Source organism: Herpailurus yagouaroundi, unplaced genomic scaffold (assembly GCF_014898765.1).
Source record: "Herpailurus yagouaroundi ecotype Mexico unplaced genomic scaffold, PumYag 530, whole genome shotgun sequence".
NCBI lineage: Eukaryota > Metazoa > Chordata > Mammalia > Carnivora > Felidae > Herpailurus > Herpailurus yagouaroundi.
In genome coordinates this window covers 8,976,392-8,999,272 of record NW_024412747.1, presented here as the reverse complement: position 1 = coordinate 8,999,272, position 22,881 = coordinate 8,976,392, and the positions used below count along the sequence as shown (strand labels likewise).

At 51.4% G+C, this 22,881-nt stretch overlaps 1 protein-coding gene across 4 annotated transcripts in view; it reads left to right on the top strand.

Annotated features, from left to right (window-relative positions):
• The window catches only part of GALNT2 (polypeptide N-acetylgalactosaminyltransferase 2), a 194,846-nt gene that overhangs the window by 144,982 nt on the left and 26,983 nt on the right, over positions 1-22,881 (top strand). For all 4 annotated transcript variants that reach the window (XM_040464851.1, XM_040464847.1, XM_040464850.1 and 1 more), the window contains exons 4-8: positions 12,649-12,747; positions 13,250-13,317; positions 13,536-13,601; positions 17,116-17,237; positions 19,694-19,781. In XM_040464851.1, coding sequence (XP_040320785.1) covers positions 12,649-12,747; positions 13,250-13,317; positions 13,536-13,601; positions 17,116-17,237; positions 19,694-19,781 — 443 coding nt within the window. The remainder of the gene's footprint in view (positions 1-12,648; positions 12,748-13,249; positions 13,318-13,535; positions 13,602-17,115; positions 17,238-19,693; positions 19,782-22,881) is intronic.

The window sequence follows — 22,881 nt, the reverse complement described above, 5'->3', positions numbered from 1 at the left end:
TTTGCCTTCTGATTATAAAAAGGCTGCCATAGCTCCATGCATCGTGATCACTTTGAAGGCAGGAAGTAAAGGGGTCAGAAGTGGTCTTTCCTTCAGCAGCTTATTACTTTTCTGGAAGTCTGCCCAGCGGACCTTCTGTTACAGTCCATGGGCCAGAACTAAGTCACGGCTGTTTGTGACCATGACCGAGGCGGGGAAAAACGAGTTTGTCCTGGGCCAATCAGGACTTGCCTCAAGGACTTGGCAATTCATCCCAAACAAAATCTGTCTGAAAGGAGCAAGAGAGGGCGATCTTTGCATTGCCAGGAAGCATGTACCCCCTCCTTCAGGTGTGCCGAGAAGACATCCCACAGATCGGTAGCCTCAGCAGGACTGAGGCTGCTGCATCCACGTAGTAACTGTCAGTGCCCAGATAGGTCAAATAACCTTATCATTCTTCACCATAGCCTACCATGGTGTCACCAACTAGAAGCTGATGTTTTTTCCCCCAAGATTCTAGAAATTGCTGTTAACGTTTGACACGAGCAAACAAATCATCCGGACGTTGGTTGGAAAAAATGTGAACAAGCCATGCCGGGACAGACAGACGCTGGGTGTTCCGTTCTGTTCTCTGCGTGGAACGCTGATAGGCCAGGACCAAGGGAGCAAATAGAATAGGGAACCTGCTACGTCGGGGTTACGTTCTTAGGCTTGTCCAGTGGCCTGACTGAGCTGTTTGCCTTGGGCTTTGTGAGAGAATGGATCCACTACAACCTCTGATTCCTAGCATCGTTATCCGAACAGTCGATCTTTGTTCCAACAGTCAACAGCGTAGAGCAGTTAACGGTATCTTTGAAAAGGGCGTCCCTTCAGATGGCACCCTTGACAGGACATAGCTTTCTCCTGCCAAGTTTCAGAGGTCAGACCGCGGCTCAGTGGCCACCCGAAGTCCATTATTTGACCCGAGTGTTGCAGCGACGGCTGCAAGAGAAAGACACAGGGAAGAAAAGAAAGCCAACTGCCCGAAGAATCCCTAAGAGGGCGTACTCCTAAGGATTAGCCGCTTCGAGACTGTGGGGAGCAGATAAAAATAGAAGCACATCTCTTCGCAGAGCAGTGAAGATAAAAACTAAACCCTTGGCAGCTTGGAAACCGGAGTTCACGTATCAGGGAGGAAGGTGGCCGCCCTTGGGAGCAGAGGTGGTGGAGTTGAGCCGGTCAGTGGGTTCCTCATGTCCCAGGGGGACAGACCAGGGCTGAGAAATGGAACACGTGGTTCTTAGTGTCTCGTAAGCGGCGTGGGCTTCTACCCCGAGAGGACAGCGTCTTCCGTGGCATCAGGAAGAAGGATCATTTCAAGTCCTGTGCTTTTCTGCCTCTGAGCTGCCTCCGCCCGAACGGTGGGCAGGAGGTTGATGGCTCGAGTGCTCTCGGACGCTTGATGAAGTTCAGATGGCTTCGTCCAGGGCTCTTATTTTCTCAGCTTGCAACGGCTCTTGACTCCTGAAGAAGTGTTCAGTTACCATTTAGTGTCTGTAAAACCGGAGGCAGTAAAGGGCAGATGACGCCCTCTGAATGAAAGAATAGTTGGGTTCCACCAGACGGCGTGCTTGCTGAAGGCGGCCAGGGGAACCCTGAGGTCCCCCCGGCTCGGGAGGAGAGCACTCGTGTGCATCCGGGCGGCCCTTCCTATAGCCGGTGCTGAGCCTGGAGTGTTTGGTGCGTGAAGAGTGTGTGTTCGTGCGTGGCCTCCGCCCGCCCCGGGCGTGTGTGCGCTCTCACCTCTGGAACCCTTGCCTTTCCGGGGCATCTAGAGGACTCCACGGGGAGTGTGGGAGATCAGATCGGCTCGAGCTTCTGGCGTCACAGCGAGGATAAATATTTTGTCTTAGAACATGCTCCCTTTCGCAATGCAGTACGGAATACGAGAACCTGTGGGAGGCGAGGGGGCTGTTTTAGACTCGTAATTTCAAAGCGAGACAAACCCATGGTGATTAATGGGGCTTATTCAAATCTCCTGCCAACTAGATTTTTAAGAAGCTTAATTTCAGATGAGTCCTGTAGAGGTTTTCAAATGTCTTAGGATTTGGTTCTCTTCCGCTTTAAAAGACCTCTGTAGACTAAGCTCTCTAGCTATTAGGACTGACCAGAAATTAGTTGATTAGGTGGAATATTATGCCGTTATCACTGTTTGGAGGAGTACTAAGAGTGTGTTTTAATTAAATGAACATTATACGAGAGGTCTTTAGCTTGCTTCTTTTTTTTTTTCTTCTTCTGCCTTTTCAATTTTTTCTTCTGTTCCATTTCTAATACCCGTTCTACCCCATGGTCTGTCCAACCTTCCTAGAACTCCGTAGCGAAACGCACCGTGAACACGGCCACGGGAGGCTGATCTCCATGGGTGGCCAGAGAGGAAGCGCCGGGGGGTGAAGGGTGCACCCACCTAGTTTGGCCTGTAAATGTTGCTCATGCTCTGAAGGTAGAGGGACAATGATCGGTTGCAAGGCCCGCCCACCTCTTGTTGTGAGCCCAGATCTGAGGTGTGGGCCGGATCTCGATCCACAGGGCCCAGATGCGTTGGAGCCTTATTCCAAAGCCTCACACCTGACCCTCTAAGTGTCGGGCTTCTCACCTTGGCCGGAGTGTGAGGAACACGGCACAGGCGGGGTCCTTACATGATGGACACGGGGACTCGGGTTGAGGTGGAGGGGGAATGGGAAACCACAGTCCTCTAGAGAAGTGGTTTTTAGCCTCTGTGCCCTGTGGTCCGTATCAGAATTCCATGGATAATTCCAGAGCTCCTCAGATGAGTCTAGTTACAGCTCCAGAGTAGGGGACCATTGTCGCTCGATCTTCTGCAAACTTTCCTAAAACGAGGCCTGAGAACAGCCTGCATCAGCATCACTTGGGGAAGAGGGAGCTTCTGAAATCAGATTCTCAGACGTCACTCAGACTTACTCAGGTGGGCAGGGCCAAGGCATCTACTTTTCAATAGGCTCTTGTTGGGGGGGCGCCTGGGTGGCTCAGTCGGTTAAGCGTCCGACCCTTGGTTTCGGCTCAGGTCATGACCTCATGGTTCCTGAGATTGAGCCCCGGATCGGGCTCTGAGATGACACCTCAGAGCCCGCTTGGGATTCTCTCTCTCTCTCTGTGTCTGTCTCAAAAATGAATATAAACATTTATAAAAGAAATAGGCCCTTCTGAGAGTCTGACACTAACCATCTGGGCTCTGTGGCTCCCACGGGGACAAATAGACCCACCCTTTTTTCCCTTTGGAATGGAAATCGTGGAAGTGTGGTCTCTGTGGGTGAGAGCAAGGGGACAAATGTGTGTTCAGGGCCTGTTTGGGGTCACCTGCTGTTGACAGCCTTCCTCCCAGTGGCCTGTGTGTTAACCTCTCCGCCGCCCCCGGGCCCCCCCCCCCATACTCCATACACAAGCAGAGAGCAAAGGGGCTGGGAAGTGACCGGATCTGTTTTCATCTATGTCAGGGTTTCCGAAACATCGGGGCTTTGCTGTCTGAGCCTGACCCTCACACAGCTTCTCCTGCTTTGTCTCCCCGGCCCCACAGGTGTGCGAGGGGGCCGGCACACTTTCAGACGCTGGGTCTGCTGGAGAGACTGGGGTCAGAGCAGCCCCCAGGGTGGCCCTGTCTCCCCCGGGGCCCGGCCCTCGGTGTGTACCTTGGCAGAGGATGAAGACCTGTGCCCGCGGCTCCTTCCCCGAGTTAAACAGCCAGTCATTCCGAAACCTAAGGCCACCTCTCCCTACGTCACCCCGCCCTGCTCTTGGCTGAGCACAGAACTGCCTTTGTCTCTCCGTCTAGAGAATTTGACTGGATTTGAAGCCACCTGTTTGTTGCATAGGCTCACCCGGCCCACTCTGTGACCTTGGAAGGTGGAAGAAGACAGGGTAAAAAAAACCTCAACAGCAGGAGGAAGGACATAATGCAGGAAAAAGAAAAATTTAATGAAGTAGAAAGACACACACACAACAAAATAGGATCATGTAAAACTTGATCTTCAAAAAATAGAAATCTCCAAGAATACTCATTAACCAAAATAAAGAAAAACCATGGTAAAATAGTATTGGGGAAAATAGCACAGCCATTATTATTAACACAGTAGAGCTTGTAATGACCATAAGAAAATTGTGCGTACGCTTTTATGCAGATAAATGCGACTTACATGGAATGGTTTTTTAGGAACATGGAAATTACCAGAATCACCCCAGAAATTAAAAATATGAATAAATACAAGCCATGAAAGACCGTCTGGGCAATAAAAAGTTTGCCTTCCCCACATTGACGGCTCAGGTGGGTTTACATAAACCACAGACTAGTTTAAAGAATAGAAAACGAGTGAAGCCATCGTGCATGCTTTCGTGAGGGCAGGAGAATCTTGCTAGAGATTGGAAAAGGAAAGTGTAAGAACAGAAACTTGCAGACCAGTCACAGTTACGTTATTGATTCAAAAGATCTCAACCAAATACTAGCAAATCTAACACAGCTCTATTTAAAAAAGTCATGACCAGGGGCGCCTGGGTGGCGCAGTCGGTTAAGCGTCCGACTTCAGCCAGGTCACGATCTCGCGGTCCGTGAGTTCGAGCCCCGCGTCAGGCTCTGGGCTGATGGCTCAGAGCCTGGAGCCTGTTTCCGATTCTGTGTCTCCCTCTCTCTCTGCCCCTCCCCCGTTCACGCTCTGTCTCTCTCTGTCCCAAAAATAAATAAACGTTGAAAAAAAATAAAATAAAAATACTACCTTGTTCTTTAAAAAAAAAAAAAAAAGTCATGACCAGTTAGAGTTTATTTTAGGAAAAGAGGATTGACTGAGCAACAGAAAACTATATTAATACAATTTACCACCTCAATGCAGTAAAGAAGAAAGGCTATATGATCATCTTTAATAGATGGAAGAGAAAAAAAATCAGCAAAATATAGCACTTACAAGGGAATTTAACCTTGTAACTTAACCTAATTAAAGGTAGTCTATAAAACATCTCCAGGAAGCATTCTGCTTAATGATGAAATTCTGGGGGCGTGGGGGTGTCTCCATCAGTTAAGAATCCAACTCTCGATCTCGGCTCAGGTCATGATCTTATTGAGCCCCGTGTTGGGCTCCGTGCTGGGCGTGGAACCTGCTTGGGATCCTCTCTCTCTCTCTCTCTTTCTCTCTCCCTCTCCCTCTCTCCCTCCCTCCCTCCCTCTCCCTCTCCCTCTCCCTCTCTCCATCCCTCCTTCCCTCTGCCCCTCTCCCCTACTCGCACTCTCTCTCAAAAAAAAAGAAAGAAAGAAATCTAATTGTGAGCACATTAAAGATGAGATGGAGGTAAGGATGTTTTCTAGCCCCCCCCCCTTTTTTAAATCGCATATTATGTTGTAGGTCATATAACCGGTGCCTTATTAAGACAAGAAACGGAAGATTTGTAAGAAATGGAAAGAAAAAAACAAAATGTGGATGAATTGATTAGTGGGAAATCCAAGAGAACCTATAAACTGTTTATTGCCTCTCCTCCTGCTCGTGTACTCTCTCTCTCAAAGTAACTAAATAAACGTCTAAAAAAATATTTATAAAACAAAAGAACGGGGGCGCCTGGGTGGCGCAGTCGGTTAAGCGTCCGACTTCAGCCAGGTCACGATCTCGCGGTCCGTGAGTTCGAGCCCCGCGTCGGGCTCTGGGCTGGTGGCTCAGAGCCTGGAGCCTGTTTCCGATTCTGTGTCTCCCTCTCTCTCTGCCCCTCCCCCGTTCATGCTCTGTCTCTCTCTGTCCCAAAAATAAATTAAAAAAAAATGTCGGAAAAAAATAAATAAAAAATTAAAAAAAACAAAAAACAAAACAAAAGAACTAAGGAGTTCAGTGAGGTTGCTCAGTACTGCGGCCACATGCAAAACTGAGCAGCAGCCCTGGCCTGTTGGAAGATGGGAAAATGGATCCCACTGTGTATAGCGAGCATAATGTAGGGGTAACTAGGAATAAATTCAACAAAAGATGTGCACGACTTTTCTGGAGAAAACTAGCAAAGTACAAAACCCAATTGAAGGGGGGCGGTGCCTGGTTGGCCTAGTTGGTGGAGTGTGCAGCTCTTGATCATGTGGTCGTGAGTTCGAGCCCCACGTTGGGCGTAGAGATTACTTAAAAAAAAAAAAAAAACATAACTGAAGGAAAAAAAAAAAAAAAAACCCAAACCCACTCAGTATTATAAAGATACTGATTCTCTTCAAATTAATCTGTGAATTCAGTACAGTGTCCTATGGTGCTTTCTTTCATGGCACTTCAAGAACTGATCTTTAAATTCATAAGGAAAGGCAAATGGCCCCGAATAGCCAATAAAGTGTCTTGAATGAAGAACTACACATCGTAGGCAGCCTGCCTTGTCGGAGGCGAAGACTTACCTCCAGTTAAGGCAGCATGGCGCGAATGCAAGGTTACGTGAACAGAGCAGAAATGGAACCAGCAGTAGACGTCTGCATATAAAAAATGCAATGTGACAGCAGTGACATTCCAAGCCAGGGGTGAAGTAATGAGCTGTTAAGCGGTACTGAGACACGAATCATCCATGTAGAAAAAATGAGATCACTTAGTCCTACCATTCATAAAAATATACATGGGCAGTGAGAGAATGTAAATGCGAAACGTATTTGTGAAAGTTTTAAAACATCCAGGGATGCCTGGATGGCTCAGTCGGTTGAGCGTGCAGCTGGCTGGTTTGGGCTCCGGTCGTGATCTCACGGTTCGCGGGTTCGAGCCCCGCGTTAGGCTCTGTGCTGATCGTGCAGAGCCTGCTTGGGATTCTCTGTCTCTCTCTCTCTCTCTCTCACTCAAATAAATAAAATAAATGAATAAAAGTTAAAACATCTGGAAGAAAACCTACAAAGAATATATTAATGACCTTAGGTCATCAGAATGTTACCCCAGGGCCACAGTTTGAAAAGTCTGACTTAAGACACATGTTTGACAGAAGACATCGCGAACAAAATTAAAGGATCTGCCACAGACTTGGAAAAGGTTCCTACAGTGCATCTGGCCGACAGAAGGATGACGTCCAGAAGATCTAAATTCCTGTCATCAAGTAGTAAGGAGGTAATAAAAAGTGGAACCCCGAACAGCTGTTGCGTACCAGTCTGCCTGGCCAAATAAAAATACTCCGGTGATACCAAGGGGCGGGAAGACCGTGGAGCCACATGAACTCGGGGCCTTGGGAGCAGGAGCGAAACTGGTAACAGCCATTATAGAGAGCAGTTGACTGTCTCACGTTCAGTTGAAGAGGGACATCCATCTGTGACTGGCCCCTTGCGGGGACCTAATGGCTGAGAAGCTTTATGTAAGAAGACCGCGTCCACCACTGTGTTATTGCTGACAGGGAGAAGTCAGCCAGCAGCAGGGAAGGGATGAGGCGTGGCATTGGCCCGCCGTGGAAAGCCTTAGAGCGGTGAGCATGAAATACCAAGATTTACTAAAGCCGAGCGGGGGGCGCACGGGTGCTTGTATGTTGCTGTCCGGATCGTAGGTGTGAAGTTCTCCGCACACACACGACGCGGGTGCCGGTGCTGAGGCGGCCTGGGAAAAAGGCGGCATCTGCCCCTCTTCCCCAGAGGCCCCGGCGAGTGCATCGTGGTCCAAGGCTGGACCCTTGGCTTTGCAAACCCAGGAACGGAAGCTTCGCTCCCCCCACCCTTCCGCTTCGCTTTGTTTCACTGTCCACAAACCAGAGCCAGCTTTGTCTCTCAGAGGCGGACTCGAACTGCGCTCACAGATTGAAGGAACCCAGGATGCCAGCTTCACGATTTATACAGAGAAATGCATACGACAGCAACCAGAACCTCGAACGAGACTGTGGCCTTGCCTCAGCCGGGTGTTTTTTTCCCCTTGAGCTGCTCCCCGGGAAGCAGAGACGCGGCCGGAAGGCGGCTGGGGCCGGGCACACAGTAAGGTGTGGGCTGCAGAAACTAATCATTCAAGGCTCCCTTTGCCGGCAAATTTCCACCTACGCCAGAATCCCGATTTGTGATCAGGTCACGGGCTGTGTGTCGAATGCTCAGGGTCCTGGGGTCTGCACATCCCCCTTGTGGGACCGGCTGGAAGTGCCCTACTGGCTTCACAGAGGGGCCAAGCGGCCTCTGAGTGCCGGGCACCCAGAAGATGCCTTCATGAGCTTGACGTGGCTTTTAACTTTGCTTTATTCTTTTTTTTTTATGTTTTTTTTTTTAACATTTATTTATTTTTGAGACCGAGAGAGACAGAGCATGAACAGGGGAGGGGCAGAGAGAGAGGGAGACACAGAATCTGAAACAGGCTCCAGGCTCTGAGCTGTCAGCACAGAGCCCGACGCGGGGCTCGAACTCACGGACCGTGAGATCATGACCTGAGCCGAAGTCGGACGCTTAACCCACCAAGCCACCCAGGCGCCCCAACTTTGCTTTATTCTTTTAAAGGTATACATATCCCATCTCCTCCATGATAGACACCCATCTTTATGCTAACACCGAATAATGCTTAATTACTACTTTAATTGCTAAATTAACTACTCATCGATCAAGTTGCTCGGTATTTTCCTTACAAAATCTGAGTTGAACAGACGTTTCAGGGAGATGGAACTTACTCACCCAGTGTGTCTTCATTCCCGTGACCCTCCTTTTGGCCATCATGCCCATCTCAGAATAAGCGTGACCTTGCTCTGCACCTTGTAGAGGTTCTAGAACTCTCTCTCTTACCGAAGCCTGTTTTTCCATCCCCCTACCATTCTATCCACCGCGCTTTTCGTGGAGACCTGGGAGCCCTTCTCCCACCGAGTGACCACACTGTCCTCCCATAGACCATCATGTGTGCTTCTCTGTCCCACGCCCATCACATCGGCCTCAACTCCAAGTTACTAGAGAAAACTCCACGCCGAGCTCCCCGCACCGATGACACACAGACACCAAACACCTGTTATTAACCCTGCATTACAAGTAGTGACCTTTCCCCTTTTCGGAGGTTTTTTTTTTTTTTTCCATAGGTTTTTATTCGATTCTCCTGACAATTATGCAAGATTACGAGGGCCATCTTCACAGATGACACAGTCAGTGACCAAGGTTACCGCAGGCCCTTTGCAGAAATACGAGGTCAGCTGGGTGACAGTGAGCAGTGGCGTGCTGGGGGCGGCGTAGAAAACATCCCTTATTATTCATCTGCATTATTACCCAGAGCCCCTAGCGTCCCAGCGCATTTGGTTCTTTGAGCAACTTTGTGACCAGCCCCAAATAGGACACCTGCATCAGAGACGAGTCTGTCCCGGAGACAAATCCCCTCTTCCCCCTGAAGGGCTCAGGAGCACATTGTCATTGAGATGGGCCATTTTTCTCATTTCCAGCCAGTCACGAGTTCAGATCATGATAGCCATGTGGTCTCAGAGAAGTATGAAACTAAATTAAGCATTTAAAAAAAAACAAAACACAACTTCTGTCTCCAGTTGTTCACGTGTCCGTTTGACCAGACAGGAAGTTACCAGAATGACCAGTTTAGTAGCAGACCCGTGGAGACTCCAGCGAGCTCCAGTCCTCGGCGCCTGACCCAGAGCCCTGTGTCGTGTCCTCGGCCTCGCACCGCTTCCAGCTCGCATCAGCTGGAGGCCAGGACTGGCCGCACACTCTTCCTGCGCTGACTTGAAGTAATCGGCAGTTTGTATCCCTTTCCCAAAGAACGCTCAAGTATGAACGTGCCCCCGGCAGCCAGCTCCCCTGGTGATCTTCGAAATCGGGCCGCCTTTCGCTGGCTCCGGAGTAGTGAAGACTGCTTGGCAAGGATGGGACTCTAAATGCAAGATTGATTCCGTTTCTATTTAAAGAAATTCTTCACTCCCTGCCACCCGTCCCCCCCCCCCCCACTTCTCTTGGCTCAGCGTGAGGAGTTCGGATCTGAATTCATCCACATGCATACACACATCCACTCTGAACTCATGGTGGGGAGGGGGGTAAGATATTTCTCCGTTTTTGCTTGTTAGCCCTCTGCCTTGAAAAATGGGATACCTGGCGGCGCCTGGGTGGCTCAGCCGGTTAAGCGTCTGACCCTTGATTTCGACTCAGGTCCTGATCTCGAAGTTCGAGAGCTTGAGCCCCATTGCCGGGCTCTGCGTTGACAGTGTGGAACCGGCTTGGGATTCTCTCTCTCTCTCTCTCTCTCTCTCTCTCTCTCTCTCTCTTTCAAAAATAAATAAATAAAATAACCTTTAAAAAAATAACGGGATGCCTTTTAAATTTCCTGACTGCCAAATCCTGGCAAAACATGGTGCCTTATGGACACGTAGAAGAGTTTTAATAAAATAATGTGCCTGCAGCAGCCCTTTTGGGTCCTGAAACACGTGAGACTTCCCAGCACTCACGGAGAATGAGGCTCCCACGGAGAACAGCAAACTGGGAGAATAGGACGTGATCGGATTGGTTAAGTGGACTGTGATTTATTTGGGCATGAAAAATGCTTCCCAGTTTTAATCCTCGCGTGGCCGCGTCGCCTGCTCCGTAAGTCAGGGCGCAACCTGCTTAGCTCAGCACCTCACGCTGTGTTAGGTGGGACCTCACTGGAGAGGGTATTACCCTCCTAACGTGAGTTCTTGCTCGTTAGCATTACGGATGGAGTTCTGGGGAACAGCACTCGTCGGTAATTTGTTTACAGCTGAACCTGGCATCCACCAGTTGGCTTCCTTCCTTCCTTCATCCAACAATTAGCTAATCCTTGAAATGGAAAGAAAAGGAAAAACAACAAAACCAGCCTGTCTATCTACTTGTCATTAAGGACTTAGCTGTCGGGAGCCGTAACGAGGTCCGCTATTAATTCCAGAATGCATTTCCCGTCCCCCCCCCCCCCCCCCAAACACATGACCGGTATATTATGCGGCGTCCTCGTGAGCAATTAAAATCAGGCTATCCAGATAAACCAAAATAAACAAAGGAAGCCCATTTTGCCATTCTGGACCTCATTGCTTTTTAATTGCACCGCTTTTCTGCTCCTTTGCCAAATTTGCTTCTCTGAGGTCGTCTTTCCCAGTCATGGAAATTTAGTGTGAAGGCTTCAGTCCTTCACTGCTTACACGCTTTCAGCCGTGGCTGGGCACCAGAGATTTTTTGTTTGTTTGTTTGTTTCTAACCCGACTCCCTTTCCCACTGATTGGCCATTTAAGATAGACCCCTTTTATTCTGGAAGCCCATCGCTCATCAGCTGTGGTAGCCTACGTGAAGAGCTGACAGGGAAAAACAGGGTTTGTCAAATGCACTGGGCTCACGGAAGGTTGTGCAGCTATCGCAGAGGCCGGGGTGGAGGGACCGCGTTGGGGGCCACCTGACAGGTTCCTACCCTCGTGCAGGCTCATGGCACAACTGTTGCACCCTTCGGGCCTGGGGTGTTAACACGGCTGGTCAAAGAGCACCTGGGTGGCTCAGTCAGTTGAGCGTCCGACGGCAGCTCAGGTCATGATCTTGCAGTTCGTGTGTTCGAGCCCCGCATCGGGTTGACTGCCGTCAACCTGTCAGCACGGAGCCCGCTTCCGATCCTCTGTCCCCCACCCCCAACCCCCTGTCTGCGCCTCCCCCACTTGCACGCTTCCACACACAAAAAAGATGTTGAGAACTGTTTCCGTTTCCCTCAGGGCAAAGATGCTCTCCTATCTTCCCAGCCTTTTTTTCCCAAGCGGGTTATCAGTGGTCCCATCATTTTGGTAACTGCCCGAATGTTGCCGGTGGTCCTGACAGGCTGTGAGCCCACCCCAGATGTATTGCTCTCTCTCTGGAACCATCACCTTTATGCTGGCGTGTTCTGTGCTCTCCAAGTCCGTGGAGCCTGCCCTGAAGGGACGGTCCCTGAAGACGGCTTCTGCTGAGCCGGCTGTACCTTGATGGGCCGTTTCTGCCTCTAGCGTATGATACGTTAGCATCTTCGACCTAGATCTGCCAGGGTCCCGTTTTTTCACACAGCCATCCTGTGTCCTTGCGGTCTTGTGTCTGTCTGTGGAGGCCAGACTCGAGACGTGACTTGTTTCCATCTGCCCGAGCTTATCTGTGGTCCCTGTGACCACATCGCCCGTGAGAGTGGCCGAGCTCAGGTTCCCACGGGCCCGCCCCTCACCCCGCCCCAGCCTGTACCACTCCCGCCTACCTTGTTGGGACACAGGCTGGCAGGGTGACAGGTGTGTGTCCCTGCTGCCCTTGGCGGGGGGGGACGGCCGAGCAGTCAGGGGGACAGAGCCGGGTTCCAGATACAGCTTTGCCGAGAACCGCAGAGGCCCCACATGCTTGCCGGAGAGATGAGAAAAGAACATCGACTCGCAGTCGGTTCCACCCCTCGGAAATAACCACTGTGAATTGTGAAAAGCACATCTCTAGAGGTGTATCTGCATGTGGGAAGAAATGGGACTTCCCTGTTTTAAAACACGCTTTTTTTTTTTTTTCTGCTCTCCGCGTTAGAAAGATGTTCTCAATATGTTACTTTTCGCCGAAATCCTCTTTTAACGTGTAACTCTGGTTGTGTTTCTCTGTTTCCTTATGTCCTGTTGTCACTTTCTCTCAGAATAGGCCAGCCCCTCCTGCAGACAGCAGGTCCACCCGAGAACGCCCATCCCGGTGGGTCTTCGGGCTCGTGCCCTCCAGGGCCTCTCCGAGGCTGGTCCAGGTGCGTTCAGAGGACGATGTCTCTCTTCCCTCAGATGTCAGCGGAAGCAGTGGAGGGTGGACCTGCCAGCCACCAGCGTGGTGATCACGTTCCACAACGAAGCCAGGTCGGCCTTGCTGAGGACGGTGGTCAGGTAAGGGCAGGAGAGGCCACCCAGTGCCCACCTGCTGCACCATACAGGTGGTGGTCCCCGGCAGGGCTGCTGGACGCGGCTCGCATCCCCGGCGTGCCAGGCCAGAGCTGTCTGCTGGGGGTTCAGACGGGTCACCTGACCGCAGCACAAGGAGCGGCTGATTGATGGCTTCTCCAGCCAAGGATTGGGACCGTCGCAGGAGAATCCCCCACCCCAAGCGATACCCCTACAAGGCTTCCAAACTTTGTCTTTTTTTCTTTTTTCTTTTTTTTAACATTTATTTGTTTTTGAGAGAGAGAGAGAGAGAGAGCACAAGCAGGGGAAGAGCAGAGAGAGAGGGAGACACAGAACCCGAGGCAGGCACCGGGCTCTGAGCTCCCAGCACAGAACCCGACACGGGGCTCGAACTCACGAACCGTGAGATCATGACCTGAGCCGACGTCAGAAGCTTCACCGACCGAGCCACCCAGGGGCCCCAACCTTTGTCTTTCTGTTTCCTCAGCGTGCTTAAGAAAAGCCCGCCCCACCTCATAAAAGAGATCATCTTGGTGGATGACTACAGCAATGACCGTAAGTACCAAGACGGATTCCTGCCCCTTGCCTGGCCCTTCTCCTGGGCGCCGGCCTTTCTTAGTGCCCGAAAAGGTCAGAAATCTGGGCCGTGTAAAGAAACAGGTGCCTCTTTGATGCCCCAGGAGATCCGCCCACTGATGACTGGGAATCACAATACTTGAATACAGAGCCCTTGCAAACGAGGTTCCAAATTCTCTGCTTCTCTCTTTCCCTAGCTGAGGACGGGGCTCTCTTGGGGAAAATTGAGAAGGTGCGGGTTCTCAGAAATGATCGGCGAGAAGGTAAGACTCTTTTTCTTTTTCTTTTTTTTTTTTAAACTCTTTTTCTTAATTCAATTACCAAGACAGTTGAATGCTGACTTTTCCTGAGCCCGAAATGTTTCAGCTAAAAGAACAATTAACTTTCTAGTCTTCGTGTGTGTGTGTGTGTCTCTCTCTCTCTCTCTCTCTCTCTCTCTCTCTCTCTACGGGAGCCTCTTGGGAGCCTCTCCCAGCAAAGCCGAGGGAGGACATTCAAAGCTTAATTGAAATTGTTTGTATACTAGGGCAAGAGTTCAAATTACATTTTTATTTATGTATTTAGAAAATTGGCGTCTCTCTTCCTTTTACAACCCAGGAAGTCTTATCAGTCCCTGGAGTACCAGAGTTTAGAAGGAAAACAAAGATTTAGCAATGAGAAGTTTGGTGACGCCAGGCTCCCGGCATCTGATAAAATAACGGATTCAAGTTTGACAGCCTGCTGAAGGTGAACCATCCCAAAAAGGGAGATGTTGCTGCAATTACATGCTTATTGGATTTTGCAAAGGCCAGCCGCAAAGCCTGCGGTCAGTCTTGTCTGCCGGAGCTGGACTTATCGAGTCCACTTTATTGGCAGTTAGGAGAGAGACTCCAAAGGGTTGGGGGGTGGCGGGGGAGAGTATTACTTTGAAGTGTCCGGAAAGGAAGCTAAAACCACAACGCAATTAACATCCAGTGTATCGATGCTGTTTGAAGGGCTTGGTGGCTGGATTCTAGGCTCCTCCATGGTCCAGAGAAATCCTTCAGGGTAGGAAGACGGCACAGCTTTAAAACATGCCATCTTAGTTATTTGAGGATGACTCCGCTGATCCTGGAGTGGTGATTGTATTCTCTGATCAGTGTATATACTCTTCCTTCCGGTTCCCGTGCAGCCCGGTCAGAGTCAATCGGGGCAGCTTTTCTTAGCAGGAGTTTCATCAGCGATAAAGTGATCGAGCCTATTAGGACAGTGCCATCAGCACCATGTTTTAACCAACCAAGATCATCCTTGCTCAGGTTCAAGATACATAAACAGTGGCATCAGCCCTGCCCTTGGGAAGCTCTATTTGCTGGACTCGCATCTATCTCCCAAGCTTAGAATAAGCCAAAACCTTGAGGTCAAACCGAAATCTTGCATTACATGTGCCCCCAAACAAACTGCATGATAACTTTTTGAACTGAAACCCAAAGTGCCTGCTAGCACAAGGAGAAAAAAGAAAGAAAGAAAGAAAGAAAGAAAGAAAGAAAGAAAGAAAGAAAAAAGAAGAAGAAGAGGAGGAAAAGAAAGAAATTATTTTTCATGGTGGCATTTTATAACTGACAGATCACTTGCTGGCCTTGTCAGAGTTTAACCTTAGACTCAGTGCCTCTGAGTACTTTAAGTTAGGATGTTCACTTGGGTGAGAACGTGAGCTGATGCTTTGTTCTGGAAAGGGAGGGGGAGGGGCCGCTGTGGGAAGACAGAGTGTGGGAAGGAAACCTGTAAGCAAATGAAGCGGGTGGTACTGAGTGAGAAAAAGCACACACGGGAATGTATGTGTGCGCTTGGGTGTCCGTGTGTGCATGTATGTCTCCCATGTACTTGAACATCTATACAGGTGCTTCGTAATTCTTCGTAGATGTCAGAGAAAATCAGTTGCCTGAAACATTATGGCAGTGAAGGAACGGCCTTCGGTTTGTTTAGTGGGGGTTTTAATGTGCCAGTGACTTCATTAGAATCGGCTGGGGAGCCTCAAAGATGACCCAGCCCTTCTAACTTGGTGGGAGCCCTGTGCCAAACTGTGTGTCCCGTGGTGGTTACCGGCTGAAATCTCAGTTCTCTCTGCCTTCTGATTGTTTCTTTTCACGGACTCCGCGGGGTCTCCCTTGTGCCTGAAGTTCAGGAGTCAGCCGAGGATTTATGAGGAGGTTATCTCCAGATTTGAGACGAACAAACCTCCTTTCCGGGATCTCCTCCTTTCAGTTTCTAGCCCCTCTCGAAACCCTGAACTCTGTCCTCTGACACCTCCAGCCAAAAAGGCTGTGTTGCAGCGGGTCGTGGTGTAACCTCGGGAGAAACACCACACACCCCTGGACTTCACTCCCTGTGATTTTTCTCCTTTCAGGGATTGAATCCTCTCCAGTTTCTGCCTGCTTCTCACTGCTGTCTGGCCCTTTCCGATTCTTGCTTTTTCTCTTTTGGTCAGAGTTTATAACTCTTCTCTGAGCAAGAGCTTGTCTAATACAAGCTAAGACTCTCGACTTTGCAATTACCAAACTAGAAGCCTTTATCTTTTCTCCCCCTCCCATAGCATGCAGATCTAGAAGAATCATTGAAAACCCATTTTGACTACTCTGTATAAAGGAACTTGAAAACACTGTCCTCACGGGTTGTGAATAGTCACATCATCTTCATATACAGTTGTGCCCCCTTATCCACAGGAATACGTTCTAAGACCCCCCAGTGGACGCCTAAAACCACGGATAGTAAGGGACCCTGAATAAACTTTTTCCCTATACGTGCGTATCTCCAGCAAGGTGTAAGTTATAAATTAGGCAGAGTAAGAGATGAACCATAATAACTAATAATAAAATAGAACATTTATAACTATACTGTATAAAAGTTACATGAATGTGGTCTCTCTCTCTCAAAATATCTTATCGTTCCGTCCTCACCCTTCTTGTGATGATGTGAGGTGATAAAATGCCCCCATGATAAGATGAAGCGAGGGGGATGACACAGACTTGTGACATAACATTAGGCTACTGCTGACCTTCTGATGATGTGTCAGAAGGAGGATCCTCTGGCTTCCAGACCTCAGTTGACCACAGGTACCTGAAATTGTGAAATGCACAACCACGGGTAATCATGACAGGGGACACTGCGGAAAGCCCGCATACACAGCAAAAGCCATTTATGACCGCGTCATCCAGTGACAGAGATACGACTTGTGATAAGACTTGGTGTGATAGTAAAAGATCCATATTATTAGCAGACCACAGTACGTAAACTGTGGAAATTTGACCTGTCGTGGAACTAATTTTCTGTGAAACCCGGTCAGCCGGGATTTGCCACCGATGTTCTTCGGCTGTGGTAGGTCTTGGATAGGCAAAGATATTTGCAGCACCCTTAGCGTTACGTCATCGCCATTAAAATCGGTACCACCAGCGCCTGAAGGTGTCCGAGTAACACCTCCCTTGCCCCAGTTAAGGAGAAAACTGTTGCTGCATCAGAAGAAGGTAGTCGGAAAAGTTCCACGTTTCAGTTGCTTGATAAAGGAGACTTCAGGTTCTTAAGGGCCTGACTCAGAGGGCAGTCGTTCTCAGAAAGTTGCCTTCCTCGTCCTCCAGTGAACTTAGGAACGGAGATCCTGACAGAAGCCTGTCTTGGTAACCACAGGGCAGGATTGATCCTGCCCCCCAACTCTGTACTAGACTGTGCCCGGCAAGAGGGGGTGGCGGGGGGATGTCAATGCTGTATGTGCTGTTTTGTTGCCTTTTTCTCAGATACTCTGATGCGCTTTTGAAATCACTTCCGCAGGCCTGATGCGCTCACGGGTCCGGGGGGCCGATGCGGCCCAGGCCAAGGTCCTGACGTTCCTGGACAGCCACTGTGAGTGCAACGAGCACTGGCTGGAGCCCCTCCTGGAGAGGGTGGCTGAGGTGAGGCCCGGGGCTCGTGCTGGGCTCCTCCCGCGTGCTGGAAAGGGGAGGGGGGGAAACGTGCCTCTGGCACAACCACTCCAAGAATATTCCGTTCACTGTAGGAATCTTATCACTGGAGAGAAAATCACTTTGATGAGTCGGAGGCGAGGAGCGGCGGAGGCTGGCGAGAGCCTGATCAGTTTCCCACGGTCCCTTTCCTCTTAGGAGGGTCTGCCTTCTCTCTGAGCTCAGGAGGGGCCGAGCGCTGAGGACAGCGCTCGGCGTCCAGCAAGTGCACTCGGAGCGGCTGATGAGCCATCGCTGCCTCCAGAGGGCCGGGAGGGCAGGCTGGCCACCTCCAGCCATGCTGCTCGCCGACGAGCCCAGCCTGCCGGCTCGTGGCGGAACGGGGTGCCCGTGAGCACACAGTTGACCGTTAGAGGCTGTCAGGGTGCCCCGGGGCGCAATTTGTGTACCTCTGTCGCTAGAAACGTCATCACTGGTATTACCTTCGGCCTTTTGTCATTTCGCTTGCCTTTTGCTTGCTTTCCTGACTTTTCTTTTCTCCGTACTGAGAAAGGGTTTCTTTGGGGTGATAAAGCGAACCTAACGGAAGTACTGGAGAAATCGGAAACGCAAAAGTGAGGCCTTTTACGAGTCACGCGTGACATGGGTAGCTGAGGGGCACTGAATCATGAAATACTCAATAACCACAAGCTCCCAGTGATGATGATGTTATGACGGTATTGATGATCTTGACTCCGTGTCCCAGTTATTAGCGATACTACGATATTCGGGACTGTTCACCGAGCGCTAACTATGTGTTAGATAAATTACGTATTGACCCCATCTGCCCCACGAGGAACCTGGGGGTTAACGTGTTTAATAACACATCCAAAATCCATGCAGGAGACACAGCCAGGGGTGCAAAGCAGTTTCTGCTGCATCCCCTCTCGCTGAGCCCTCTTACACCTATACACGCACCTAGCCGAGAGAAGAACCCTCTGGAATCCCGTCATCTCCAGGCCCGTTCTCACACAACCAGACTCCTCCTTGGTCGCAGAGGGCACGGCCACAGCCAAGATATTAGCGTGTGTGGAGACCGCAGGCTTCTGCCATCAAACTGTCAGGATTCTTTCAAATACTCTCTCCTCAAGTAAGGACAGAAGGAGTGGAAAATTGCAAGTCTCACCAATTCCAGTCCTGTCAGAAGAGGTCAAGGGGCACCTGGGGGGCTCAACTAGTTGAGCGTTTGACTCTGGATTTTGGCTCGGGTCGCGATCTCACGGTTTGTGGGCTCGAGCCTCGTGTTGAGCTCTGCGCTGACAGTTCGGAGCCTGCTTGGGATTCTCTCTCTCTCCTTCTCGCTCTGCCCCTCTCTTGCTCACACTCTCTCTCTCTCTCTCTCTCTCTCAAAATAAACTTAAAAAAAAAAAAAAGAAGTCAAAAGAAGTGGACTGAGAAGGAGAGCAAATTATGCTATTTGGTGCCCATCCCCAGGTCCGGACCGAGCCAGGCAAGGGAAGAGTTGATTCTCCCTTCTCGGCGCACGGGGTTTTGTGTCCCGTAAACTCGCTCCTGGGTGATGTCAGAACTTTATACTGTTCTTTTACGTGTTCCTCTGATGTATTAGGCTCTTAGCTCTGCTGATTCTGTTACCAATTTGTTTTTCGAAGTCTTTGCTCTGGTTAACACGGGTTCTGTAAACGGCTGGAGGACAGCACTTCCTCTTCCGTTAACTAGCCGCGTGGGGCAGCGCCTCTCCCCAGCATCAAGCATCTCGTTTGAAAGAGGGCAGGAAGGTTAAAAGGCCTTATGTTCACAAACTCTTACCAGAATAATAACCGCGGCATAAAGAAATGCCTCCGTCTAAGGGAAAAAATGTTCTTGTTTGATAGAAATCACCGGTAAGACCTGCGTAGGGTCTGGAATTCTCTAACCGACTTGGCTTCCGTTCTGCCGAAATAATACTCGGTCACTCTGCTCATGCCCTTGCGTTGCCGTGTGGGTGTCTCGGCCAGGAGTCCACTCCCAAGGCCACGGCTCACAGTTCTGATGTTTCAGTGCAGCTGAGCTTAGATTCTGTCAGGACGAAAGCAGCCCGTGGTCAGCGTTTTGACATTAGGGAAAACGGAAGAGCGCGCTGGGGACCCTGGCACGGTCCCTGCCTCCAGCCGGGGCAGCAAACGCCTGAGGCACCCCGTGCCCACAGCTGCCTCCTCTCAGGGAGTGATTCTCTCTGCCAGCTCACCCTCGACCTTGCTCGGCACAGAATAGGGCCCGTCCGCGGGACGGCTGAGGGCGCGCGCGTTGGATGGGGGGGCCCCAAGGTCCCCTGGAGCACAGCGTGGTTAGCGATGGCAGGCGATGGGTTTCACTGAAACTGCCTGCCACGAATGCCTGCCTTTTGTGGGGTGGGATCCTTTGTTCTGTTTGTGATACCTACTCCTGTCTTTTGTGCATTTGCGTTTCAGGACAGGACTCGGGTCGTGTCCCCCATCATCGACGTCATCAATATGGACAACTTTCAGTACGTGGGGGCATCCGCTGACCTGAAAGGCGGTAAGCGCGGCTCCTGGTCTCCCCCCCACCCCGCCGCCTCACTCTTGCTGTCTGTGTGGCGTCTGATCGCTGCTCCTTCTCAGCGTCTCGAGTGACAGTGACAGCAGCTTTCACGCTGCCGGTGCACGCACCGCGAGCAAAGGGTGTCTCTGTGCTCGACAAGTGGGATCTCCTAAAGAGAGCGAAAAATAGCCTTATTTCCCTTAGAGGACTTCCTGTGTTTCCTGTTCTTCTCTTATCTCGTTGTCCTTCTGTGGCTGTTACGACACGTGTGGCTCAGTACACACGACTGGTGTCATTTTTAATCGGAAGATGAAGCCTTCCCAGGTCGGAGTCTGGGATGAGGATCTGCCAGAGCTGACAGGCCGTGTGCGGTGAGCATCAGAGCTCAGCATCGGGCCTGGCTTTGCCTCCCCTGTGATGCCAGCTCCTCTGACAGCGACAGCCTGCCTCTCCCTGGTGGCAGAGCCATCCAGGTCACCTGCCCTGCCGCCCGGATCACCTGAGTCATCCCCAATTCCCGCTGACCACCCAAGCCCGCTCGTCACCAAGTCCTGCCGATTTTACCCCTTTGCGTGGCTTGGTTGCAGGTACCCCCCTACACTACCCCCCCCCGCCCCCCCCCGCCGACCACTCACATCCTGCTTCACTTTCGGGTCACCTCGAGTGTAAGTGGCCACACCAGCTTCCTGTTGATCCTCATAGCCTCCGGATGTGTTGTCACACCCAACCCCCTTGGGGCCCCGTTAGTGACTTTTCTCGTGCTCTTCACGTTCCCAGAAATTGTCACAGGCCCCAGAACCCCTGTTCGACTATACCGTGCTGGCTGCATGTATTGGCATTTGCTGGGTTAGAAATTCAAGCCGAGAACTTGTTAAAACACGAGGCGATGCAAATATACATCCAGTTGTCCATCAGAGTGCTGATCTCGTACGTCCTACAGCTTCTGGAAAGCTCCATCATGGGCTTTTGAAAGAGTGAGCCTGAAAGAGGCACTTACATAAGGTCTCATGTAAATATAAATGCGGTTTTGACGTGGCAGACCCCCAGAAGGGTCTGTGGACCCCCGTGGGCTCCTGGACCTTGCCTGGGGACCCGCCGGTCTCATGCAGGGCTCCATGGTGCTGATGGCAGCGTAGGGATCACACTGGCCCCTCGAAGGGACTGGTCACGTGACACGCGGCTCTTACTAGTGTCCTTCTGTCCCTGGGACTGTGGGGTGGGGGTGGGGCAGGGGGTGGCTGGTGACACAGGGCTCTGCCACCGCCCGGTCATAAACGCTCTGTGCTCTGAACCTCAGCCGGTTGGCGGTCACGCCTCTCGGAGCCCGGCTGAGAGCAGGAGGTCAGCTGAGACCGCTCAAAGCAGCTGAAAGAGACGTCAGAGCCTGTGCCTTCTGCCTGTGTAATGTCTTCGCTCTTGACCCTTCCCACCTACGGTCCACGAAGTCTTTTCTACCTGCCCAGCGGCACCCCAGTTGCTCTGTGTGAACCTGAGGGTCGCTTTGCCCATCTTCCAACACCTTGAGTGGATGCCACGAGGACGGACTGTTGCAGACGGACACAGGAGCCACTGATGGCCTGGCACGGAGAAAAGAAGACCGTGAAACTCTCAAACCGGGCGCAGCCTCAGGAAACAGAATGCCGGGGTGGTCCGGGTGACTCCGGCTTTTGGCCCCACCTGCCAGCTGACCTCTGCTCCTCCGCGTGCCCGTCTGAGAAGCGGGGTGCTAGTGTCATGGGCAGCGAAGGGATGAGCCTCGCCGGCACGAGGTCCGTGATGTGGCCAGGCAGGTCCCCCGTCCCGAGCCATCGGCAGCGGGACCGTCGCCGTGGGAGGGCTCTACGCGCATCAGGAGACCCGGAGTTCAAAAACGATTCTCCGCAAACGGCGAGACGGTTTGGCTGCTTTAAAGGGGACAGATCCTTAGTTACCAAGAAAGCGTCGGTCTTCAGAATGTCTTTGTCCCCGAGGACTTGCAAGAGCTGAGATTTGATGGGCTCTCTTGCTCCCAGAGCAGCTTCCTGTGTGAGAGCCAGTGCAGGGACCCAGATGCTCTGAGGGCGGGGCTCAGGCCTCCTGCCGGGGTCGGAAGAAGAAGAGGCACCAGGTTTACTCCAGGAGCCCTTTAGGGGGAAAAGAAATCAAGGACGGCACTTTTAGCACATTCTCAAAACCTAACATAGTTTGTCTGTTTGGACCAAATTAATAAAATAAGAATCAACATTCGCAAGCAACAGGTGGTGTCAAAGTCACCTGGCCCGCTGGGGCCTCTGCGTTGTCTGCTGATCACACAGACAGGACGTTTGTTGTTTCCCTGGTTGAGGCAGGCCTCGGGGAGCGCTGGGCTCTTCGGGAAAGCCAGTGTGGAGCCTGCCTCAGTTTCCTCCCTGGGTTCCCGTCTCTGCCGCCTGGCCCCCCCAGCCACTCGCCTCTTCTTTGCTAGCCTGTGGCACTCGGCGGTACCAGCGGGGGGGCCTTTGTGGTCCCATGCCTCTGGAGGGGCCATCTGGTGTGCCATGCTAGCCCAGGAGACCCCCGGCTCATGCCTCCCACCCTGCCCTGTTCAGGCTACAGATGTGGGGGCTGGCGGGACAACCAGACCTTGACCTCAGAGCACCCCGAAGAGAGATCCGAACCTAGGCCTTGCATGGTCCCTGCTGGCCCAGGCCCCATGGCACAGAGCTGAAGGACAGATGGCCCTGGAGTAATTAGGTTCAGCTGCCAGACCCTTGGAAACGCAGTATCGTGAGCCCCCTGTCACCAAGAAGTGGTCTCCTCGTGCATCTCTGGAGCATCAGCGGGTGGGGTGTGCGGGCACCCACGGCTCAGTGCGGGGTGCCTTCTGAGTAAGGGCGAGACACGGCAATACAAACATCAGAAACCACGGGCAGGTACCAGGCCTGCGCTCGGCTGTCCCAAGCAGCCTGTGGCTTCTAGAAGTGACTTGGGACGGCGGCCGTTATTTCTCAGAAATTGCAGCTTGCTGCCCACTGCGCTGGCAGCCAAAGGAAGTATTTGGCTCATTTTCGTCAAAAAGTGGTCCCTCTGCCCCCCCCCCCCCCAATGTGGTTTGGTTGCAGCCAGGAGACGCTGAGAG